The sequence below is a fragment of the Plectropomus leopardus genome, chromosome 4 (genome assembly GCF_008729295.1).
Source record: "Plectropomus leopardus isolate mb chromosome 4, YSFRI_Pleo_2.0, whole genome shotgun sequence".
Lineage (NCBI taxonomy): Eukaryota > Metazoa > Chordata > Actinopteri > Perciformes > Serranidae > Plectropomus > Plectropomus leopardus.
The window spans coordinates 5,431,314-5,455,240 of record NC_056466.1 but is presented as its reverse complement, the minus strand read 5'-3'; the positions used below and the strand labels follow the sequence as shown (position 1 = coordinate 5,455,240).

The following is a 23,927-nucleotide window of genomic DNA, read 5'->3' as shown; positions in this document are numbered from 1 at the left end:
ACACACACACACACACACACACACACGTGTATATATAAATATATATATATACACAAGTATATATATATATTTTCTTCCTACTCCTACCACCACCACCACCACCACTACTAATACTAATACCACTACCACCACTACTTATACTAATACTAATACCTACTGTAAAGAAAGCTATTCTGCATACTTAAAAGTACTATTTTTATTGATTAATGACTACTTCCATTACTAACTAGTCGCTTAAAATTAAAGGCTGTTATATCCACTATATATATATAATCTAAAATAGCCCATGTTGCCTGGCAGGTGCACTGTGCGGCTCAGTAGCGCCCTCTAGCGGCTAAAAGGTGACTTGTTTCCCCCTGTTGCCTGTTAGTCTGGCTCCCAGTAACGGGACAGGTTCACCCATCAGACCCAGTACTGAGTGGAGATGGAGAAACAATAACGGATGAGTATTTTATTACATCATTCGTGTTTTTTTCACTGCGAGAAAAATTGAATTTAAATTAACAGACCTTATTTACACCTCAGTTCGCTTTTGTCCAATTGGAAATAGTCTTCCGTTAATTGGACAACACCGGCTTTTTGTTTTCTGTCCGCCATGGCGATAGCCCACGTAGCCACCGAGTACGTTTTTTCCGACTTTTTGTTGAAGGACCCCTCCACGGAGGCCAAGTACAAAGGGCTGCGTCTGGAGCTGGCCGTGGACAAGATAGTCACATTTCTAGCGGTGGGGCTGCCTTTGTTTCTCATCTCCCTCGCTTTTGCTCAGGAGGTTTCAGTCGGTAAGTAATCGATTATTTGTGACCATCCTGTCAGCAGCAACACTGATCCGAGGCTGTAATCCTGTCATTTGATCAGGTAGAATAATACACAATGTGAGTCCAGTCTATGTGGAGCCTGCTGCGCTTCTTTGTCTCAATCCATCTGCAACACTGTAACTGCTGGAGCACATTTGTTTCAATTAACATCAGTTACAGGCAGTGATTGATGAAGCAGTGTGATATTTATTCATGTATAGGATTTTTATTCTGTAAATGCATAGAAAAAGAGGTGTGAATACTAGTGGAGAAGGTGTGGTTTTGGTCTCCACCCTTCTGTTTATACCACGCCCAGATACTGCTGTCACTGCTGCTGATTGTGATGATGATGGAAACTTATAATGTGGTGCAATATGAGTTACTGCAAAAAGCAAGATAATCTCAAGCTGATCACTGTAAAAACAAATATAAAGCCCCACCAGCAGTTTAAATCTATGTAATCTTCTTAGATCATAATGCTACAGTCTGCTGTTGTCATTATCTGTAAGCACCGCCCCAGACACTCAGAAAGGATCCATTACATTGCAAGCCCTTAGAGGAGTTTAGTTTTGCTGCTATGACTTGACACAATTATTATGGACAGCTCATGTAACACTGAATGCATATTGTGGCAGAAACCCCAAATGGATTTTACTTAATAAATCTATAGCAATCACAAAGCAGGAGCTGCAGAGAGATTGTAGACTTTGCAGCACGATTCAAACTAGAGATTTTAGCAGCACATTTGATTTGACATAATAGGAAAGGCACAGGTGTTAATAATAATATTAACGATGGCTCTGTTCTAGTGTCCCAGTAAGACGTGACAGTTTGAAAGTGACAGTTTTTTAGTCTATTTTGTATTTTTTTAATTACATTTACATCAAATGAAGTCAAATAATTATAACATAAGCCAAAAAAGTACTAATTATTAAATTGAATCAGCTAAAACTAAGATGAACAACTCTGAAAATGTATGCAACTATAGCTCATAAAATGTGTCTGATATGCTTTAATAAAGTTTATTTTATTACTTTTTTATAAATTTTACACTAAATCTAAGATGAACAACTATGAAACTATAGCTGATAAAATGTACCTAATATTACTAAAGTTTATTACTTTTTAATGAATTGTACTCAATTGGAATGAAGTTGATTTAGTTACTGGTAATAAATTCTATAAATTAAAAAAAATATTTTAAATTCATAGAATTGATTTGCAGTAAATAAATCAAGTAAATTAGGTAAATTCTACGAGCTATAGTTACATAACTTGTCATTCATCTCAGTGTTATTTGATATAATCACATAAATGTTTTTATTTTGTTCATGTTACAATTATTTGACCCCATTAGATGGAAATTGTATGTGTCATAAATATGTAAACCTGATAAAAATAGACCAAAAAAATGTCTCTGAGTGTAGAATTCATGCTACTGTAATATTTTTTTCTGCCTAAAAATATTTCTCTTCTTCTGAATGTTTTTGGTATAATATGCACCTCAATTATACCAGTAAAAGTGGACTGAATATTAGAAACACCACTGAGTACAACAGAATCTACAACCAATGAACCTTTTTCCCAGCAGACTGTCATAGTAGGAAAAGCACAGGTGTTACTAATAACATTAACGATGTCTCTGTTCTGTCCCAGTGAGCAATGAAGTCACAGCAGCTGGAAAACTCTGCTCTGAGTGTTGTTGGCCAGTTGTTTTGTTGCCTTCTTAAAATGGAAACACTATAAATAAGCCCACATACTCTGAAGGGGCACGTACAGGCCTGTACTGCAATATACAGCTGGTTGTTTATGCAGTGTTGGAATGTAACTAAGTACATTTACTCAAGTACTATGCTTAAGTATAAATTTGAGGCACTTGTACTTTACTTGAGTTTTTTAATTTTATACTTCTGCTCCAACACATCTCAGAGGGAATCGTTGTACCCTTTACTCCATGAAAAATATTTGATATCTTTTGTTACTTTACAAATTAAGTTTTTTTCACACAAAGCATATGAAAAAAACACAAATGCACACGGCTGAAACAATTATTGAAAGAAAATTAAATTTTAAATATTTGTCTAAGTTTTCATGCAAAAATATTTAATGGTTCCAACGTTTAATATTTCAGGTCAGTTTTCTTGATTGTCACTGTGGTAACATTTGCAATGCAGCACTTTAAATTGTAATAGAGTATTTTAACAGAGTTGTATCAGTACTTTTACATGAGAAAAGAATACTTCCTCCACCACTGCATGTAAAGAAGGCTGAAAATCTATGTTGCATATGTAAAAACTTAAAAAGTTAATTAGAAGTTGACTAGCTTTATGTAACTGGTACAGCACTGACTGGTTCTAAAATTGATTTAAGTGGTACTCAGTGGAACATATGTCATTGATTTAAAATGATCATTCTGCAGTGAGAAATGCTCAGTTTGTTAAAAGCTTCATTCTGTAATATTAATATGACGCACCCGCGCTGCCAAAATGTCACTGTCTGGTGACTATCTGGGTCGTTTGTGAATAGTATGCCTGACTGAACTTCCCACTCACCAGAGAAAGCACAGTTATTGACACAAAATATGCTGAGAACAATCAACAAATTAGGGCATGAGTGCAGAGGAGGGCGGGCGGACCATTGTGTCTCTGTGCCGAATCATCAAAATGCTCATCAGCTCTGACTAATTCTTCTCTCTCCTCTCCAGGTACCCAGATCAGCTGCTTTGCTCCTACAAATTTCTCCTGGAGGCAGGCTGCATATGTGGACTCGTTTTGTTGGGCAGCAGTACAGCAACAAGCGGACAGCTCACCACTATGGCTGCACAAGGTATAGACGTCCCCAAACATGCACTGCCAGTAAAAATCACCTGTGCTCACTGTGTGGTGTTAGGACAGGGCTCTGAAGATAGGCTTCATTCATAACGTTACATTAAAATTCTGAATCACCATTTGATTGCTGCAGCTGCACAGTCGCGGATAAAGATTAGGCTACACTATTATTAGTATTTTACTGTTTGTAGACTATGGCGGCGGCTGTGCGGGATTGTTTCATATGATCCAAACATTTCCAATTAATCCAGAATGTTCTGAAGTCCAAAAGTCAAAATTTATTGAAACAATGACAGATGTAATCATTTCCACAGTTCACAACACGGCTTTATCCAAGGAAATATTCTATATTAATCCATAATTTTTTGGCTTATATAGCCTGTAAAAAAACATTTTCACCATGGTCTAAACATTGTTTGCATCTGTATTAACAGGGAAGCAATCTAACAGCACCTTAAATTTATGTGCATTAATTACAGAAAGTTCACTTTATTTAAATACTGGATTTTTTTCAAGGATTTTTTTTTCTTTTTTAGGGCGATGATATAAAAATCTGATGACAGACATTCAAAGCATATGGCTACAAATATTCTATATTAAGGCATCCAAAATCGTGTAAAATTTTAACAGTTTAAAAAAGATAACTGCAAGCTTTCTAGGGTTAGTTATACAAATTAAGTGCAGAAATCAGAGTTGGACTTTTGTCTTCTTTTTGTCTTAAATACATTTTCTCTCCCTCCTCTGTTATCTCGCTTTCCTTCAGTTCTTCCCATACATCCTGCTCTTACTGGCCGTCCTCATGTACATCCCGGCTCTGTTCTGGCGTTTCACCGCAGCTCCGCATCTCTCCTCCGACCTGAGCTTCATAATGGAGGAGCTCGACCGCTTTTACAATCGTGGCATCAAACTGGCCAAGAATCTAGCATCCATAGAGAGCAAAGACACAACCGAGGACGCGAACAAGTAAACACCTTATTAATACTCTCTACTGTGTGTGTGTTTCAGCAGGAGATTTGACAATAACTTGTTTGTTTTAAACATTATCTTTAATTTAAAGTTTCCTGAGAATGTGTTATTATGTTGAACGTGTTGGTTTACAGATCAGAGAGAACATATTGCAGATCACGTGTTTGAAAAGTGTTATAGGCCATCTTTTGACCATTATCTGCTGGGGAAAAAATGAAGAATATAGTTTAAATTAATTAACTAATTTTCTAGAAGCTAAACAAGCTATAAGCATAACATTGACACCTTATGTTGTTTTAGCTATGGTCCTTTTTGTTTACCAGAAACAGCCCTAAAATCACCATCGCCAAACCCACCAGAATCCATTTGAATAAACAGTAATGTTAGTTTGTATAGAGCCAGCATATTTCCAAATCTAATTGGGAGGATTAAGGGTTCATTTCAACAAAACCAGAGTTGGTGATTGTTGTAGCGGTGGACAGACGAACCAGGAGGTTGTAAGTGTGTTTAATTTTGTTTCTGCTGACTCTAAATGAAGTGTGTTTTCCAAGGATAAAATCATAGTTTATTTATATGGAGTCTGGTGGGTTTGGCGATGGCGATTTCAGGACAAAAAGGATCATACTCTTTGACAAAAAGGTCTATCTCTGTTGTCAGACACAACTGTCAGTGGCAAAAAAGCACTTTTAATGGATGCAAATTGATGATGTACAACTGCCCATTAGCGGTAAACAGCAGACTAGTTTGCCATTGCAGCCAATCAATACTTGACAGCTTTCAAACATTATTGTCTCCATTAGTCACTTACATTTAAAAATGTGGAAAAACAGTATATTACCTGCTATGAGCCATAAAATGGCAATATTGAGCTGAAATATGCTAATACGCTCTGTAGTAGTGAAGGCAATCCCAGAGTCAAGTCACACTTTTCACATTACATTTCATTTTACCCATTGTTTATACAAAAATATTGATAAGGGAGAAGCTTTATGGTAACTACATATACATAAAAAACATAATCCAACACTTGTGCTACACAAGTTTTCACCAGGAACGCCCGGTTTTCCTACAAAAATTTCCCAATCGGAATGATTTTTAAAATGCCTATATTCATACACAGTCAAAACAAAGGGATCTTATTTTGGATTGCTGTTATATCAGTTAAGGCCAGTAAATTACAGTCATATTAAATTTCATGAAACATTCATCTGTCTTTGTCAACAAATAAGACTTAGTTTATGGTAAAACAGCTGTAAATAAGCATAGGGGGATGTTTTGGTCATTATTAAGTAAGAAAAACATATATTTCCTTCAGATAATCCTGTATTCGGTAAGTCACTGTATTTTGGATCATTTTCAAGTTTGTCATTTGGATTTTTAAACACAGATCTTTTCATGTTAAACGTCTTTTTTTCTGCAGAAGTGCTTTGGATCTGACTGAAAGTTGCTTCAAATACCCTTTAGTGGAGCAATATCTGAAGACCAAGCGCTTTTCTCACCGTCTCGTGGTCAAGTACCTGACATGTCGAGGCCTGACTCTGCTGATCCTCCTGCTGGCCTGCGTCTACCTGGGCTACTACATCCGCCTGGCCTCTTTCACTGACGAGTTTCCCTGTGACCTGCAGACGGGGCTGCTGAGGAACGACAGCACGGTGCCGTCTGCTGTGCAGTGTAAGCTGGTGGCAGTGGGCGTCTTCAGGCTGCTCAGCTACATAAATTTGGTTGTTTATGTGCTTATCACTCCCCTGGTGGTGTACGCCGCTCTCGGACCTGCTCGCCAGAGCTCCAGCTTCCTCCGGCCTTATGAGCTGCTGCCGGGCTTTGGTGCTCTGGGTGTGGTCACGCCTTTCTACAACGACCTCAGTATCTACCTGTTGTTCCTGCAGGAGAATCTGAGCGAGCTCAAGTCATTTAAGTGTCTGCAGGTGAGTCCCAGCACAGAGTCTGCATGTCCAATACTGATGTTAAAATAAGCAGGGTTCCCACGATCATAAAAAACCGGGGAAAGTCATGGAATTTCACAATCATGTTTTCCAGGTCTGAAAAAGTCATGGAAAAAGTAACTATAATTTAAGGTTTTACAAAAGTCATTGAATTTTAAGCCCTTTGAAATCTGAGCAAACTGGACAGATAGAATTCTTTCAAAAATATGAGGACATCAAGAAGTAACTTATAAGAAAAAATGACCCAAAAATTTGCAGCAAATTAGTAAAAAAATACTACAAAATTACCTGAACATTAGCACAAAAAAGAGGACAGTTTACAAAAAACAATAACAAGCAAGTAAATTACTAGAAAAAAAAGTGCTTAAAAGGAAATAATTCTGTAACATCATTTTAAATACATAATTACATTCACTGATATAGTTTTCTTAAAATGTTGTAACTTTAGAAATTTTAAACGACTAAATTATTGCAGTTGTGGGAATTTCTTGCCAAGTTACTCATTGCCTTTTTCCATGTTTTGGAAAGAAATCGAACTGGTATACTCAGCGCTCAAAACACCTGTGAATGTAGCACAAGAATCAATATCAATGCAGTTTTTAAAAGATTAAAAACCATTGAAAATTTGGGATAAGTCATTGCATTTTTAACCCTTTCAAACTTGAGCGAACTGGATTGATTTCTTTCAGATATTAGAAGAAGGCAATGAGTAGCTTATTACAAGAATTTACCCCCAAAATTGCTACAAATTAGTAAAAAGTACCAGAAAATAACATGAACATAAGCAAAAAAGAAAAGAAAAGTGGAAAAAAAGTTTTAATCTGATATGTTTGAAAAACACCAGGCAAATGGGGCAAGAAAAAAGTTACAGTGGGTCTAAAAAGCCATTAAAAAAGTTGTGAAATTTTATCTATGAAAATGTGTGGGAACCCTGAATATGTTAATATATGAATTAACTTGTCTATTTCCAGGTGCTGGAGTTGCTGCAAGAGGCGGGTGATGAGGGGTTTGACACCATGTGCCTGCTGCGAACTCTGGGTCAGGTGAAGACTGACGCGTTGGACAGTAAACAGACGTGTTCACGCAAGAACAAAGAAGAAACGGAAACTTCTGCCTTGTATCCTGAGTGATTGACCTGGAGAGGATAAGACGTGCTGTGATGGAAAAGAAGGACTGTGAAGTAAATCTGTGCACTTCCTTTTATCTGGATTTCTGATTTCTGTGTTGACCTCCAACAGTATCAAAAACATTAAGTGATTTACAGTCTGCAGTTTGGCCAACAGACATTTCACCTTTCTGATGTCTTAATTGTGAGAACTTCAAATACTTTTTTTCTGAAATGAAATTCTTATGTTTCTATTTTTTTCTACGATACGTGCTACTTTTCTCAGGACCCTAAATGCCTTCCAATCATAATTTACAATATAAGCCATGTTTCTTGGATGGAGATCTGTACATTAATTTTTTAGCTGCAAAAGCCTGCTTCCTGCCTTTTATGTTAGAATGAGAAAAGTGACTGAATGAAGGTTTTAGATGTATTTATATTTGAGGCAGTATGATAATAAGAGTGTATTAGCGATTAATGAAAGCTTATCCATCCATATAAATATGAATTGTTAGGTGTTATAATGCTGCATTCAAGTGCTCCATGGATTGTCCAATGTCTCGAGGTGGGAAGTTTTTTTTCTAACTTAAGTGTATTTGTGCTTTTTTAACTATAGGTCACTCTGCATGGACAACAACTAACATTTACAAGCTAATACCATATTACAAATTATATATGAACAAAAAATAATAAGCAATATGTGAATTAACAAAAAGCTTCTGCCAAACATTCACTTTCATCCACCATTTTTCTGTGTAATATGACTTCAACTCAGCATGTTAAAACCAAAATTTCCCAAAACTCATTTTTGCAATTATTTCAACACCACATAAATGCTGGATAAGAACCACAGTAGCAACTTTGTCTGGACTGAAAAGCATGTTATTACTTTTGCGTTCATGTGCTGTTAACAGCAGGAGGTATACTGTATATGTTGAATGTAGAACAAGACCGTGTTTTTTTCAAACTGATGGCGGCTCTGCATTTGACATGGACAATGAATGAATATTCTTAAAGCGTCAATGTCAATTGTTGTCGGAGGTAAAGACTTTACACAATTAAATCATGTAGTTGTCAGTTATATCTTTATGTGCCCAGTGCAGACAAGTCAGTGTGATCAAATTCCATTTCACTCCTTATCAAATACACTGATTTCTGAAAAACTTGTGACCAGAAAATTAGAAACGTCTGTACAATGCAATTAAATGCAAAGAACTGCCCTTTTAATAAATATGATACATAAAAAGTCATTGTTTGTGTATTGATCCGAGTCTATGGTGCATTTAGGCTTTACTTTGTGGTAGTGTTGTATATGTAGCATTATTACGTGTTCATATTAAGATGAGATGAGATGAGATAAGATGATAGAACTTAAAGTCCTATCTGTGCAGTAATTGCAATACAAAGTTGAAAGTGTGCAGACACAAAGAGTGAAGAGTAAATCTAAACAATTAGAAAAAGTAGGCAACAGAAAGGTGCAAAATACAAAGCTAGCCGTAAGGTGCAAATACAGTGCATTCCCAATTAATACAATATAAACAATTAAGAAAATAAGACTTTAAAAGTCCCAATTTTACACACTAGAGTAATTCAAGAGTCAGAAATAGAGAAAAATGCAAAAAGAAAAAAAAGTGATTTGAGTGACAAAAGAAGATAAACTATTACAAAAATACCAATTAAATAATGTATAAAAAAACAATATAAAATCTATATACACTAAATACACCTTTTACTTATACAGATACTGTATGTTATGATTGATAGTTGCGCAACTGAAATACACAAATGGTGTGTCGTATATATATACTGTTAAAATCTAGAAATATAACCTGTAAAAATTCCACAGTAAGTGGAAAAAATACTACACGGTAGGAAATTGCATGGCATGTTACAGTATAAATATAACATAATACAAATACGTACATATATTATTCAAATGTTTATGATGAATGTGATAAAACAGGTATAGCCTAAGGTGGAAATGGTGCAAAAAAGAGCTGTCATGTTGTAATCATACTGCATATAAGTGATGAGTGATGGAGCAACGATGTTACTTGATGTTATGTTAACAAAAAAGGGTTAAATGTGCTCTTCATACGTAATTGAAAAAAAAAACCTAAAATTTGCAAAAACTAAAATCTAACACAAATTTGAGGACTACACCTCATGACTTTGTTGTTATTGTGGCATCAGGTCAACAGGAGGCGATGGGGCCGCCGTGACGTCAGAGCTCCGCCTCCCGCGGCTACAAACCGGTTCAATAATATGATTGGATGATACGTTCACTACGTCATCCATATTGTCCAATGGCGTCCGAGAACTGAAGCTTCGTTTATATTTGGTTGGTGAGCGTTAACGTAATGAGAGATTAGTCACAATACGTTTGTGTTGTTGCACAAGTCCGGAGGTTTAGTCTTATCTTTAAATACCTTCCCCTCAGCTTTAGCATGTTTTAATCGCTCTCTTATATGCGGGTGAGTCTGCTGTAGTTTCTGATTTTTACCGTGTTTGGATCTAACACACTCTGGCTAGCTTTAAGTCGCTTAGCTAACTCAGCTACATTAGCTTAGCTGAAAAGCTTAGCTACTTTTCAACACAGCTGTTGACTCTTAAAAGTAGCTAATGCGATCAGATCGCTTATTTACCTATCGTAATCGACAGGGATACTTGCAATGACGAGTATTTGTAGTTTTTAGTTTTCCCAGCCTTTCATAATACATAGCGCTGCACACTAACGGTGGCTAACCTTGCTAGCATTTGCTAATCGTTGCAGTTTTGTTGTTTGAATGGCTCCCATTACAGATAAAAACATTATTAGAGCCTGAAATATGACCGTGTTTTACTTCACAGTTAGATCTCACGTCCCCACCCTCCTGACACTGAGCAGCAGACATGGTAGAGCCAACAACACACAAGTTTACATCTCTCGAAGAGGAGCTAAGCTTCTGGAAGGAGCAGGCAGAGGCACATCAGCTAAGGTAACACCAACAGGCAGCAAACACCCAGAGAATCTGAAATAAACAATCAACTTTATACATATGAATGCATTTCTTAAGTGCAGTTATCTTCCATGTGCAAATGATGTAAATATTTTGCAGTGTGAAACATAAAATTGTCAAGAAAACCAACCAGAAATGCCAGATATTTCCCTCTAATGTTGGTTAATGAAATAGGTACCTTTTACAGTAATATGTGTTCATTGTCTTCAGTGTGATCCACTCTGGTTGTATAGATAAACTAACTTTTTCACTGGCCAAGAAAGGTCATGTTTTGTATTGCAATCAACATTTGGGCAATATAAAACCTAAATAAACTTTATTCCGAGTGGCTTTTAAAAAAGTCTTCAATCTAATGTGCCCTAAGCTGCAGGAACATTGACACACTGTGAACTTATATTTATCAGTAAACACTGCTTTGTCATCAGGGCTGATGTGGCTCAGGAGGAGCTGCAGGAGTTTCAGCAGATGAGCCGAGACTATGAAGCAGAACTGGAGACCGAGCTGAAGCAGTGCGAGGTTCGAAACAAAGACCTGCTTTTAGACAACAACCGACTCCGCATGGAACTGGAAAACATAAAGGTAGAGCACCTTGATCATAAATAGGCCTCGGTCCCTTCAGAGCTGCACAACCTCTGGTGCTCCAGTTAATGACGAGTGGCAAAGACAGAGAAACAGAGACACACCCACACCACAGACAGCCTCTGGCCAACCCAAATTCAGCATAACATAGCCACCGTCACTTAGTAAATTGCTGCCTAGCTATAAGGCAGCTGACTGCTATTTTTGTTCAGTGGTCCATGGGGAAGAGAACGTTTATGGAGGAAGTGAATGCAGGATTGTGCTAAAAACCCCTAATTGCAAGATGATTGTGAACAAGGAGGAGAAAGAACATAACATCTTAAAAAAAATACACAGATCCTTTCATTAAAATATGGTGACAGCTGCATTGATTAATCTGCCATGACGCTGCAAAGCCGGCATTGTCACTGTCACTTAATATGATGTCTGTTGCTGTTTGCAGGAGAAATTCGAGACTCAGCACTCTGATGCTTTTAGACACATCTCAGGCATGGAGGAAGAACTTGCACAAACCAAAGCAGTGAGAGATCACCTGCAGAAATACATCAGAGAGCTAGAGCAGTCCAATGATGACCTGGAGAGGACCAAAAGGTCAGTGTCTACAAGCTCCTTTGTCATTATCTCACCAATGGGAGTCATCATCAAATTAGTACACAAACACACAAAGTCAAACTGTAGCACACAGGGCCGACGTGCACAATAAATCCATGATAAACTTGTTTTGGCGCATGCTTTTTTTCTCGTGCCAGGGCTACCATCATGTCTCTGGAGGACTTTGAACAGCGGATGAACCATGTCATTGAGAGGAATGCCTTTCTGGAAAGTGAGCTGGATGAGAAAGAGAACCTGCTTGAGTCTGTGCAGAGGCTGAAGGATGAAGCCAGAGGTGCACACACACACTCACTAACAGTCACACACACACTCACTGTAGCTTCTCAAGTTTGCAAGAACTGCTGATTTTTCTACAAACATGCCTAACTCAGCAAATGTTGATACCAGGATACTTTCTCCCAATTCTTTGTTTAATTATTCCTGTCTATTCTCTCTCTTTTGCCTGTAATGTGTAGCTGAATACTAATATATATATATAAGTCCTTATTAGATGGATTTTGGGGGCTCTATCTGTGTGTTTTATTTATATATTTATTTATTTATTGGCTCATTCCGTCATGCACCTAATCTTTACTGCTTTTGGATGTGTGCGCTGCTAGAACTTTTTTCTGCAGCTCAGTTAATACTCATCAAATGACTGAGCATGTTGACTGATGGCAGAGGCAGTCAGGAGCGAGAGCCTACAGTCTGCTTTTACTTTTTTCTTCCACAATGAGAGCACGAGTTGAAAGGCTGGCGGTGCCAGGGTGAAGAAAAGAAAATGAAAGTGGCAATTTTGTATTCGACGAATTCTTAACTAAACTGCGTTTGGAGCATTTGAGGAGAATCAAATTGTGAAAATCTGTGATTTGCTTTTCCATCAAGTTTTTTTGGATTAGAATGAAAGACTTTGGAGTGGTGGTTTTGTGCAGATTGTGCATGTCAGCAGTCATTTGGAAGTTGGCTGTACACTTTGTGGTTTGCTTTGTGCTCGGTCTTTAGTTATTGTTTGGTTGAAATTAGGGCTGCAACTATTTATTGTTGATTAATCTGTCGCTTATTTTCTTGATTCATTAGTTGTTTGGTTTATAAAATGTCAGAAAATGGTAAACATTTTAAATCAGTGTTTCCCAAAGCTCCAGATAACCCAATTTTTTTTTTGTTTTTTTTCACTGCTGAGAGATTAGTCAAGAAACCAAAAAATATTCACATTTAAGAAGCTGGAGTCAGAGAATTTTGACCTTTTTTCTTTTTTCTAATAAATATAAAATTTCCTTAAATGATCAGTTGATTGTCAAATTAGTTGGCGATTAATGCGGTAGTTAACAACTAATGAAATTAATCATTTTTAGTTCAGAGCAATTGTTTTTTTAAAAGTGTGTACATGATAACCAGACAGCTGGCATGGTTTCATACATATATTATTAAGGTACTTTCAAATCTGTGTCATTTTATGTTATGGAAATGACTCGTGGCATGACTCCATTACTGGATTCTTTGTCATTTACAAAACGCCTACTCACAGTATAATTGTGTATTCTTTTGTTCTTTTTGTGTCAGACCTTCGTCAGGAGCTGGCTGTACGTCAGAAGGAAAGACGGCCGTCCAGCAGTCTGGGCAAAGACACAGATCGGGCAGATCTGACCTGCCCCTCAGCTGGTAACCCGTCCATCCCCGCCACACCCGCCAAACCTATCAGCTCGTACGCCACGCCCCCTGCTTCCAATATCCGACGAGGTAAATGGAAAAACTTTGACCGTAGTAATACCTACAGTGAATTACCAACTGCTTTTTAACATTATGCGTTTACCTGCTAATTTCTGTTTGGTTGTAGGCGATGGTCTAACGGGGACTCCCCTCACTACGTCTGCGAGAATATCTGCACTCAACATTGTCGGGGAGCTGCTGAGAAAAGTTGGGGTAAGAGATTTTAACATTATTCCACTGTCAGTGCATAGATGCTTTTCAGAATAACCACAAGGACTGACTGTTTTTTTAATACCCCCGCCAGAATCTGGAGTCAAAGTTGGCGTCTTGTCGAGACTTTGTGTACGACACGTCTATCAGCAGACCAGCACTTCCGGCTGCCTCTGGTAGTCCTTCTGGTTTAGAAGGAGGCTCGGAGGTCCAAGCAAGCAGCATGAGCCCCCCTCCTCAGTACGACAGGTGAGGGAAAACAACAACAAAAAAACATAGCTCATCCGCTGTGTGAATAATGTTGTACATATTTTATTGTGCTCTATTTTATTCTGTTCTTTTTTAAATTTCATTTTTAGAGTACGTAACTTCCTTATAACCATACTTTATTAAACGTTATTATAAAAGTAGTGTATCCAGCTTTGTTAAATGACAGAAGCTACTTTATTAAACATGATTGTAACTGCAGTTCATTCAACAATTTTGTATTTTACTAGTTAACATTAGTTTAGAGGACATTTAAAAATATTGAGAAATATATGTTGTGTATTGTGATATAGCCTTTAAATATTGCAATATTATTTTAATGCCATATTGCCCAGCACTAATTTAAATTATCGTTATATGTCTGCAGAGCCAACAAATATTGGAAGTAATACGTGTTTTGAAGTGTTATGAGGCTTTCTTATGACTTAACTTTGTGATCATGTTGTCTTGCAGTTTAGTGAAACGGTTAGAGTTCGGACCAGCTCCTCCGAGAGGTATCTCCCAGGGGCCCCAGTCTCCGCAGGGAGGGGTCAAGATTCTGCTTTGAGAAAAAGGGCTGTAATCCACATTTCTCCTGACCCCCTACCCGTCCCCTCTCCATCCTTAATAAACTACAGCAATGGGACTTTGAACTGTCTTCCGTGTCGCCACGTGCCCTGCTGAACTATTTTGAACAAGAGAGCCACTCTCCTCACTCCATGCTCCACATAATCAGCGCATGGACTCCTGCTGCCTCAGGCTAGTATCACACCATATCTATGATAGCAAGCAGCACTACAGCTTGTGTAAAATCGAGATCATATCATCTACTGTATCTTTGACACTGTGGTGCGTAGCATCGGGAGAAATGATCCCTCTGTGTCTACTGATATGCTTTTCAGTGTGGATCAAGCTCAACAGGGCTGTTGAAATGTTACTGCTCCTAGAAAACTAATGTAGGCTGGTGGCTGAACTTGTTCATTCATGATAGAAGAGGGACCTGATTAAGAGTCAGTGGTTTAATAACAGCCACTGGATGTGACCGAAATTACTGAGGGACCAAAAACGTCGAGGGACATTTAGAAAAAGTTGTTTGTGACCAAATCCAAACCAAAGCTTTGATGATTGAAACACTGATCAAAGATAAAAGTAATGGATTAGGGTTTTTTTTCCTCTTTGAATCTGATATTAAACCATGGTAAAGCTTAATGGTTAATTTCAATAGCAAAGTCTGTTTTTGTTGTGTATTCTTTAAACGATAGACTTGGATGATGTAGCACTGAACAACACCGACATTAATTAATTTCAGTAGAGACAAGCTGGTCTCATTCCCGTGGTGTCAGATACAGCAGCCTGGTCAGTGGTCCGTCACACGGCACCTCACAGCATCTGTATGAGACGCACAGGGCCTTCAACTAACCCCAGTGTAATCCAATCAGCTCATTCACATGGATTCAGGCAGATGGAAAACGCCCTCTGGACGGCACAGGAAAAAGACACAGTCATACAAAATGGTAGGACAGTAAAACGAAACATGCATGATAATACTTAGAGATAATGATGCCGTATTGTTTACAAAGAATGGAATAAAATATTTAAAATGAAATATTTTATGTAATAACAGGCTCTTCTGCAGAGGAGGACTGCGAAAAGTTAAAATGTTTTAACTTTGAAGGCAATGCAGTTTACCATTATTGTTGCCAGTACTCTCTGCCGGCATTACCTTATTTTACCGTCCTGACTGTCCACTAAAATGATATCTAGTTGGCCGTCTACCATCTCCCTGATTCCATGTGAATGAAGCGTAATAGAAAATCGCCCAGAAAATCAGGTTTTTTTCCCCCATGTAAAACCAAAAATGGACTTGAGTTGTTTCTACCTTGTAACAAAGTTACTGGCTTTTGTCCAATGACATACTGAGATTTGTAAATCCAAACCATGATAATTTTTGTAATGTTGTGTTCACACCGGACGCGATAAAAAATTTCACCTCGCGTTACTTGCATGTTGACAGTTGTTGGAGTATTTTTGGAGCAATTTTCAACTCGCAAAAATTCGCTGTCAGCAGCTGTGGTTGTGCTTGTGCTAACAGCTGTAGTGGTAATCTAACGGCTATAATGTTTAGCTAATGGCTGTAATGATTAGCAAACGGATAACTTTGTTTGCAGTGAAATACAACAGAAAGTTCGAAGTAAACACGGAGCTCTGTGCCCGGAAGCAGAGTTAACCAAGACGCTAACGCTCTTTATTATTTATCAGACTGTCACAGCAGCATATTACACGCCCTCCGGTGTTACAATAAAAGACCAAAATTATTACTCAGAGCATTTTGCTAAAAGAAACTCCACAGATATTTCGAACACAAGATAATGGTGTATTTTCAGACCTTACCGTGTAATTTTACAGCTTCGCTCGCTGACCTCTGAGTCCTTCAGGTCCTCATTTGTTCTGTCTCTGTACAGTACCGTGTAGCTCCCTGTGTTGACAGACAGCAACATTTTTTATCCGTCACTTCTGGGTCTCGGTAGAGTCAGGAGAGTCTCAGCTGATAGGCTATTGCAACGCTGCCTCACACCAAGTTCTCGCTCAAGTTGAAAAATTCAACTTGCATGAAGACACAAAATTCGTGTTTACGTTTTCTTTGCGTCATGTCCATAGTGCTACCTGGTGTGAATTTGCGTCTGTTTGGGTCTTTGCATTGATTTTTTATGTAAACTCGCCTTGTGAAATGTTCATGCGCCCGGTGTGAACACGGCATAAAATCTAAGTAGTTTGGCACATAAACCAGTGATTTTCTACTTTTTTTAATGTCAGGAACCCCTAAATTGACACAGGGACCCTCATTTGATGAGATGTTGCTTCAAGATTGTGGTTTTAATATGATTAATACCAGAGTTCTGGTTGTCAACCACAGTTGGTTACATAACCATGGTGGACGGGAAACATACAACCAGAATATTCACTCTTATGACTCCTATGTATTTTGTTAATTAAATAGTGAAAATAACCTCCTGGAAATCCTTCAAGGAGCCCTGGAGTTTCCAGAACCTCTGGTTGAGAACCACTGGCTTAAATCTAAAGTACTGTGGTGGCAAAACCAGATTTCCTGTCAGATGGAAATTATTTTGAAAGACATTGTCACATGTAATAAGTAGAAATTGAGTTCAATAAGTTAAAAACTGGTGCTGGAGGGAAACCCAGAGCGTCACAGTCTGAAGCAAAGGGCCACTGACCAAGCTGCCGTATTTGACGAGTTAGGAGTGAACGTGTTGGTTGTAGCGGAGCTTGATGTTGTCGGGTGAAAAGATATATGTTAAAATATTTTTTTCAAGCTGAGCTCCCAATGTTTATGTACTAGAGGAGACTCTATACGTCACTTCAGTTTAAGAATGAATGAGTCGCTGCCAGAAAACTGGTGTTAGCATTTTAGCCGTCGCTGCCTTCATCAGTGTTATTACCTCCTCAGTTTGTAGGCCTTGCTTTGCTGTGATCGCTCATATAAATGAAGTGGGTCATCTATTCCTCATGCTGCCAGGCGACGAAGGAATGAGATAATGTCACTTCCCCTCAGGCTGGTTTAGTCTCACGTGGTTTTCAGTTTGACCTAGGCTCTTTCTTTCACCTCGTTCCTGCCATTGCACAAAATTCTTTATGCGGACTCATTATTTTCTAGCGTGCGAGGCTTATGAATGTGAAGTATAGGATTAGGATTTCTGCCTTTGCGATTCCCCAGATTTACGATCTATTGTCATCAGTAACTTTTATACTGATTCAAGTTGACTGTTTGGGTTAGAGCGGCACATGTTAACTACTGAATGTACAGTAATAATTCCCTGAAAGGTGTGAGACCTCCTGTCTGCCACCGAGAGTTATATATGGTGGGCGAAGGAGGAAAGATACAAAGCAATAATAGATTTTAACAGGTCAAAGATAAGCACAGTTCATAGTATATTTGTGTAGCTATATATAGAGCTATATTGTTTTTTCCTGCCTTTTAGTGAGAGATATTGTGAATGGGGAAATAGGGTGGTTAACAGATTTAATGTGACATTTGTGCATTTTCCCTTAAATGTTTCTGGTTTATCTCTCATGACTGCCCTCCAGCAGCTCGTTAAAGCGACAGTTTGGATTTTTTTTGAGGTGGGGTTGTATGAGATTCTTAGATAAAAAATCCAAACTGTCCCTTTTAGCAAATATTACAGTTCATATCTAAATATCATGGCCATCACTGTATACGGCAGTGTGTAGAGTTAATTTGTGGTTAAAACAAATGAGAACTGGATTTCCTGCTCCTCTTTGCTGTTTAAACTCCCTTGAGCTAACTGCAATTGTAATCCACAACCACTGTGTACCGGCTGTTTGTATACAGCATCTCTGCAACTGCTTCTGTATTTGGACTTTAAACTGTAATGTGCCTGAGGTAATGTACCCAACTCTGATCCTGTTGGTTTGCAGCTGTTTTTCTATTGAACTGAACAAATGAGAATAATGTCCTCCTGATGACGTTACTGACCAAGACGGAAACATTAAAAGGAGAAAAAAAAATCTTCTTTTTTTTTAAAGATCTTTATTTCTTGTGCAGGTGGTTCAACAGTAATAAGATACGATTGGTGTCATGTAAACATCGATTGGTTACATATAACATGATGAAATGAGAATGCATTGGTTTAGGGTGATGTTTTTGAACATGTACAGTAAATCAGGAAGAATACAAAAAAATAGAAAATTATGATGCCCAATGCTGAAATCTCTGGCTCGTGACTTTATAGTTTACCCTAAACCTTATGACTTTATTAAGTAAAAGCAATCTAAACATAACTGGGCACAAGAAAGGTGCAAATGCTATAAAACGGTGACTTTAGAAAATGTCCAACAGCTAAATATTTGTTTGTTGGGGTACAAACGGCAGCACTGACTAGATTCAGACTAGCATAGAAAATATCCAATCTGTTGATCCACTTCAGTGCTGCTCTGAAACACTAACAGCAGTCACAGGCAACAGGACGACACTTACAGATCCACAGATTTACACGATGTCTCTGCTTTAAGGTGACTTATCGTGGAGCACCGAGGCTTTGCTGGCAGGTTAGCGTGGTAATTAGAGGCACCTATGATTGTGTGTGAAACCTTGCATAAGAAGGAATCAGTCTTCAGTGCAGTACAAAACAGTGTAAATTTAAAAAAAAAAATAAAAAAGAAACAGCAAATCACACATCATCAGAGTCACCAAAACAACTCCTCTTGTTGATATCAAGTCCTCCTGATTATTGCGTGTCAAGAAAAAGTGCTCTGAAACAAGAAGACAGATCGGTACACTATTGGAAGTTTGAGAAAATACATATTTCGGGGTGATATGGAAGAACTAGATAGCATATAAGGCTTTGAAGTTATTAAGTTAAATCTCGTTATTGGACGTCCTTTACTCCGCAGGCTTGGTTCCGTTGAAGTCGCCTTGGGAGTCGGCCTCCTCCTCCGAGGCGTCCTCCACCACCCTTCGGCCTCCGCCCATACGTCGGGGTGCGCTGAAGGAAGGCTCGTTTCCGCGCCTAAAACACCACAGAGACAGACACGAGACAGATACGAACACAAAAACATATCCACACAGTGAGAGGAGTGCTTATAGGACAGTTTTGAGCGGTCAAGATTGTTTGAAATCCACTCGGGTGTTGATGAAATACAGGTTGTGCTTTGATTACAGGTGAAGCACGCTGGTTATCTTTGTAACTCATTTGCGAAGGAAAATGAGTTCGGTTTATGGCAATTAAACCAAGCACTGAGAAAAGTATGGCCACCAGTAAGGAATTGGTGTAATGGAGATATTTTAGGTTTTCTAAGGTAGCTGATGAGCCATATTTCTCTCAGTAAGGCTCAATGAAAAGAATGACAGCATTAAGAGTGTGCACTGGGGAATGAAAAGTTATGGTAGTTAATAAGAAATGGTGATGGGGTAACTTTTAGGCGCAGAGGTACCTGCTGTGTTACTCCTTGGGTTCAGGGTTGCCTCTGGAATAGAGATGGACACCATTGTTTTGCTTGTGTTCAGTGAGGGTGCTTTACCAAATTCTACACAAGCTTTGAATTCAAGTTTACAACCCTCTGAAGATTGCTATAATTTCAATGTGGTTAAAGCAGCAGTTTGAAACTTATAAAACTAACTTTTTGTCATATTTTCTTATACGAGAAACTGTGTATAAAGATGGAGAATGCGGCAGCCCAAATGTCCGGGATACAGGCACTGTACATCTTGCGCTGGTGAAGTCATTCGGAGCTGGAGTCTGCGCAGTAGCGATATCCGTGACGCGGAAGTTTCTGCCAAAACACCAATCCGACCAATTGCGAGCTGCGCCGCTGAACATGAGCCCACGGATTAGCTGGCACAGCTGTCAATCATGGTGAAAACCCCCCTATTTGTATAATTAAATAACTTATTAAAACCGAACTAACCATAAAACAATCATTTGAACAAACATAAGGGTGAAAAAAAAATTATTTGGCGTGTACTTTGAGTTTTTTAGTTTGGCCTATGTCCCATTCACTAACATGGAGGGACAGGCTTTATGACCTATACTGCAGTCAGACACCAGGGGGCGAATGAGACTGAAAAGCTACACTTAGGGGGAATCGTCATGTTGTCCATCTTTATATACAGTCTATGGCTTAAACCGTCACTATATTTACACAGTATTACACGAGACAGATAACCTAAAAAAAACCCAAAACATGTTCCTCTGCCTCCTGACTTTTAATTGCATTAATGCACAACAAAAATAACCGATCAAAGCTGGGGAGTCTCTAACACAGCTGTCAATCACTGCTCGTGAACTGCGGTCAAGTTAGCCAGCGCTGATCAAATATGAATCAAGATTATGTTACTGTCTTTTTCTCAAATATTATGTTAGTGTACTGTTTAGCTGTCAAATGAGACTGTTTGATAGAAAACAGAGCACCGCCACAGTGGCCCCAGCAAACGTCCTCTTTTAACAGCTCAACAGCACACATAGAAATAAAAAAAATAACAAGACAAAAGATCAAATGGATTAAAAACACTCTTCCTAGCCAAGAAGACAGACTGACTCTTTGTCCCACCTGAGTTTGCTCTTCAGAGAGTTGACCTCGCGGCTCATGGCGTCGTTGGCCTCGGTGGCTTCGTCCAGCTCCCGCTGCAGCTTCCTGCGGGCGGCTGTAGCGCGCTGAGACTCCTCCTCCAACTCCTCTAGCTGCCTCTTCAGCTGCTTCATGCGGGTGTTCGATTTTTCTGCCTGGTGAGCAAACAAAGGAAATATGTCAAATTTAGTACTAGCCATCCCTGATTCCAGATTTCATCTACTCACAAATAGGTACGGACTTGTGTTTGAGCGTGGCTGCATTGAGTGAGTGTACCTGGTCTTTGTACTGTTCTCCCTGTTTCCTTTCGTCTTCGACCTGCAACAACAGGTCCTTCAGCTTCTTGTCCTTCTGGCGTATGCTCTTTGCAGATGCCTGCTTCTCCCTGAGAGAGGACACAAGAGGTCAGAGAGGAATACTAGTACAACTGATATAAATGTGTGTTTTCAAGTCCAAAAATACACCCGATGAAACACCAGATTACAGTATGAAACTTTTCATATGGCAGTGATCGCCTGGTGGGAGGTGCTTACAACAGAGAGGGGAGATCTGCAAGAAGAGGGTGTATAATAACATTCGGACATTTCTTCACCTGATGTCTACCTGCACCAGCTTTATCGTGAATCATGTCAAGGTTCATGTGTGTTTAGGACACAATCATGCCTACAGTCATTACTATCATATAATGTTTAGATGTGGTTAAATGTCATCAGTGTAATGATATAAAACCATGTAAAAAAAAAAAAAATCTTTGACCCTGACCTGTTCTCCTGCTCCAGCTGCTCCTCCAGCTGTGCCACTTTAGCCTCCAAGGCTGAAATGGAGGACTTGAACTTGGACTTGACCTGGTTCTCCATCTCCTGCAGCTTGGCCTTCAGCTCCTTGTTCTGGCGCTCCATCTGCTGCCGAGCGCTCTCGTTCTTCTGGGAGGTGGTGCGCTCCGTCTGCAGCTCGTTGTTGAGCTGGTCCACCTGTGGAGGGACAAAAGGGGATGAGTCCACTGCAGTGTTGAGCCCTTCTATAATTCAAGTAGCTGCCGCTGTCAGGTCACCTGCTGCGTGCTCTTCCTCAGCCTGTCGTTGAGGATCTCCATGTTGCTCTGCTCCTCTTCCAGCTCCTCCTCCAGCTGGCCGATCTTAGCTTCCAGACGACGTTTCTCATCTGCCAAGGCAGACCTGCACACAAAAAGAGCACGCAGAAAAAAACGTAGCAATCATTTGTCTGTGTCATTCATTTTAAAGACAAAACACAGGAGAAATTAAATCTCCACCCACTTTCCAGAGGAGTTACTGGCCAGCTCATCAGACAGCTCGTCTCTTTCAGCCTCCGCCTGCTTCCGTGCCCTCTCAGCTGCAGCCAGATCCTACAAACATGTTAGACATACATCCTTTATTTTATTCCTCTGTTCTCTAACAGTTTGCTGCCCTGTTGGGAGTCAAATGTGTTACCTCCTGTAGCTGCATGAGCTCGGCCTCCAGGCTCTTGGCCTTCTTCTCACTCTCCTTTGCAGTAGTCAGCACCTCCTCTCTGGCAGCGTGGGCGTCTTCCAACTCCCGCTGGAAGTCCTTCATCTGTGCCTGGTGGGAGGAAGACAAACCGAGACACAGACAGCGATAAAGGAGAGCGTCAGAGTGCATGATGATGATGATCTACTGTGGATAATGCACTGATTATGGATGAGTACTCCATACAACCCCACTTCAAAAGATCCGAACTAATGTAAGAGCCTCCATCATGCATGTGAAGGTACAAAATAATCACACGCTTAATCCTTTGAAACCTGAGCTAATTAGTTTCTTTCAAAAAAATGAGGAAAAGGCATGAACCATCTTCTTAACACACGGCCCAAAAAATAGCAAAAAACTTGTAAAAAGTTACAAAACATTTACCAAAAAAAGACAAGTTTAAAAAAACCCCACAAAAATACAAACAACAAAATGACATGAAAAGGTGCAGAAAAAAATAGTATAATTTTTTCTGTGACATAATTGGAATGACTTTAAATATAGTTTTTTTGGACATTTTCCCCCAGTTTTTTGATATTTTCTAATAATTCTATACTCTTTTTAAAAACACAATTTCAGATTATTTTCAGGACATTTTCTTTGTCACCTTTTACTTTTGTCATGCAATTTGTGGGACATTTGTTGCGAAGTTGGTCATTGCCTTTTTCTCAACACTTTTGAAAGAAATAAAACCAGTTTGCTCGGGTTTCAAAGGGTCAAAAAAGTAATTTATAAAAGCAAATGTGTGCATCACTTAAAATCAGATACAATAAAATCTAAAATAAAACTGCAGTTTTTACTGCTGCATTTCCATCCGTCACTTCAGTCTCACCTGGAGCTTGCGAAGCTGTTTGATGGCCTCATCCCGTCCCTTACTGGCCGTCTCGATCTGTCCCTCCAGATCTTTCATGTCCGTCTCTAACTTCTTCTTGGCTGCTGTCGCCATGGCTCTCTGCTTACGTTCGTCCTCCAACTCTGTCTCCAGCTCACGGACCTGCAGTCGGTATACATCATCGGTTATATTGATGTGACATTCTCTGATATTGGATGAGATCACACATTTGCATTTCGGGGACAACATATTTTATCTGTTTACCTGCTTGACAAGCTGTCTCTTCTTCTCTTCTCCCATCTCGTCTCGTCCCTGGAGGTCCCTCTCAAACTGGGCCTTCAGCGCCTGCATGTTGACCTCCAGGCGCAGCTTGGCGTCCTCAGCCGCCTGCAGCTCGTCCTCTAGCTCCTCCAGCTGGGTCTTCATCTCTTCCACCTGAGCCTCCAGGCCTCGCTTGGACTTCTCCAGCTCGTGGACCTGCCATCAATACAAAATTAACTACAACATTTACACAGCAT

General features: G+C 39.3%; 3 protein-coding genes across 5 annotated transcripts in view; 2 read left to right on the top strand and 1 right to left on the bottom strand.

Moving 5' to 3' along the window:
- The first annotated feature begins 595 nt into the window (after positions 1 to 595).
- LOC121942397 (pannexin-1-like) lies at positions 596 to 8,851 on the top strand. 2 transcript variants are annotated; one of them, XM_042485592.1, is made up of 5 exons: positions 596 to 779; positions 3,499 to 3,620; positions 4,386 to 4,585; positions 6,012 to 6,513; positions 7,503 to 8,851. In XM_042485592.1, exons 1-5 carry the CDS (start codon positions 596 to 598, stop codon positions 7,659 to 7,661), a joined length of 1,167 nt encoding a protein of 388 aa, XP_042341526.1. In that variant the 3' UTR covers positions 7,662 to 8,851. The 2 variants fall into 2 exon arrangements, with proteins under 2 accessions (XP_042341526.1, XP_042341525.1); XM_042485591.1 differs by having other exon boundaries at positions 6,009 to 6,513.
- Positions 8,852 to 9,989: 1,138 nt separating this feature from the next.
- On the top strand, positions 9,990 to 16,667 carry LOC121942670 (nuclear distribution protein nudE homolog 1-like). 2 transcript variants are annotated; one of them, XM_042485942.1, is made up of 9 exons: positions 9,990 to 10,110; positions 10,491 to 10,614; positions 11,061 to 11,214; positions 11,657 to 11,805; positions 11,964 to 12,100; positions 13,366 to 13,542; positions 13,640 to 13,725; positions 13,817 to 13,971; positions 14,443 to 16,667. In XM_042485942.1, exons 2-9 carry the CDS (start codon positions 10,529 to 10,531, stop codon positions 14,534 to 14,536), a joined length of 1,038 nt encoding a protein of 345 aa, XP_042341876.1. In that variant the 5' UTR covers positions 9,990 to 10,110; positions 10,491 to 10,528; the 3' UTR covers positions 14,537 to 16,667. The 2 variants fall into 2 exon arrangements, with proteins under 2 accessions (XP_042341876.1, XP_042341875.1); XM_042485941.1 differs by having other exon boundaries at positions 10,487 to 10,614.
- LOC121942669 (myosin-11-like) overlaps positions 15,647 to 23,927 on the bottom strand; it is a 45,470-nt gene continuing 37,189 nt past the window's right edge. The window contains exons 33-41 of the mRNA XM_042485940.1: positions 23,674 to 23,886; positions 23,410 to 23,571; positions 22,521 to 22,649; positions 22,347 to 22,435; positions 22,124 to 22,247; positions 21,835 to 22,043; positions 21,349 to 21,457; positions 21,055 to 21,227; positions 15,647 to 19,514 (exon numbers count right to left, since the gene is read on the bottom strand). Of these exons, the coding sequence (XP_042341874.1) occupies positions 19,388 to 19,514; positions 21,055 to 21,227; positions 21,349 to 21,457; positions 21,835 to 22,043; positions 22,124 to 22,247; positions 22,347 to 22,435; positions 22,521 to 22,649; positions 23,410 to 23,571; positions 23,674 to 23,886 (1,335 nt within the window). The 3' untranslated portion in view covers positions 15,647 to 19,387. The remainder of the gene's footprint in view (positions 19,515 to 21,054; positions 21,228 to 21,348; positions 21,458 to 21,834; positions 22,044 to 22,123; positions 22,248 to 22,346; positions 22,436 to 22,520; positions 22,650 to 23,409; positions 23,572 to 23,673; positions 23,887 to 23,927) is intronic.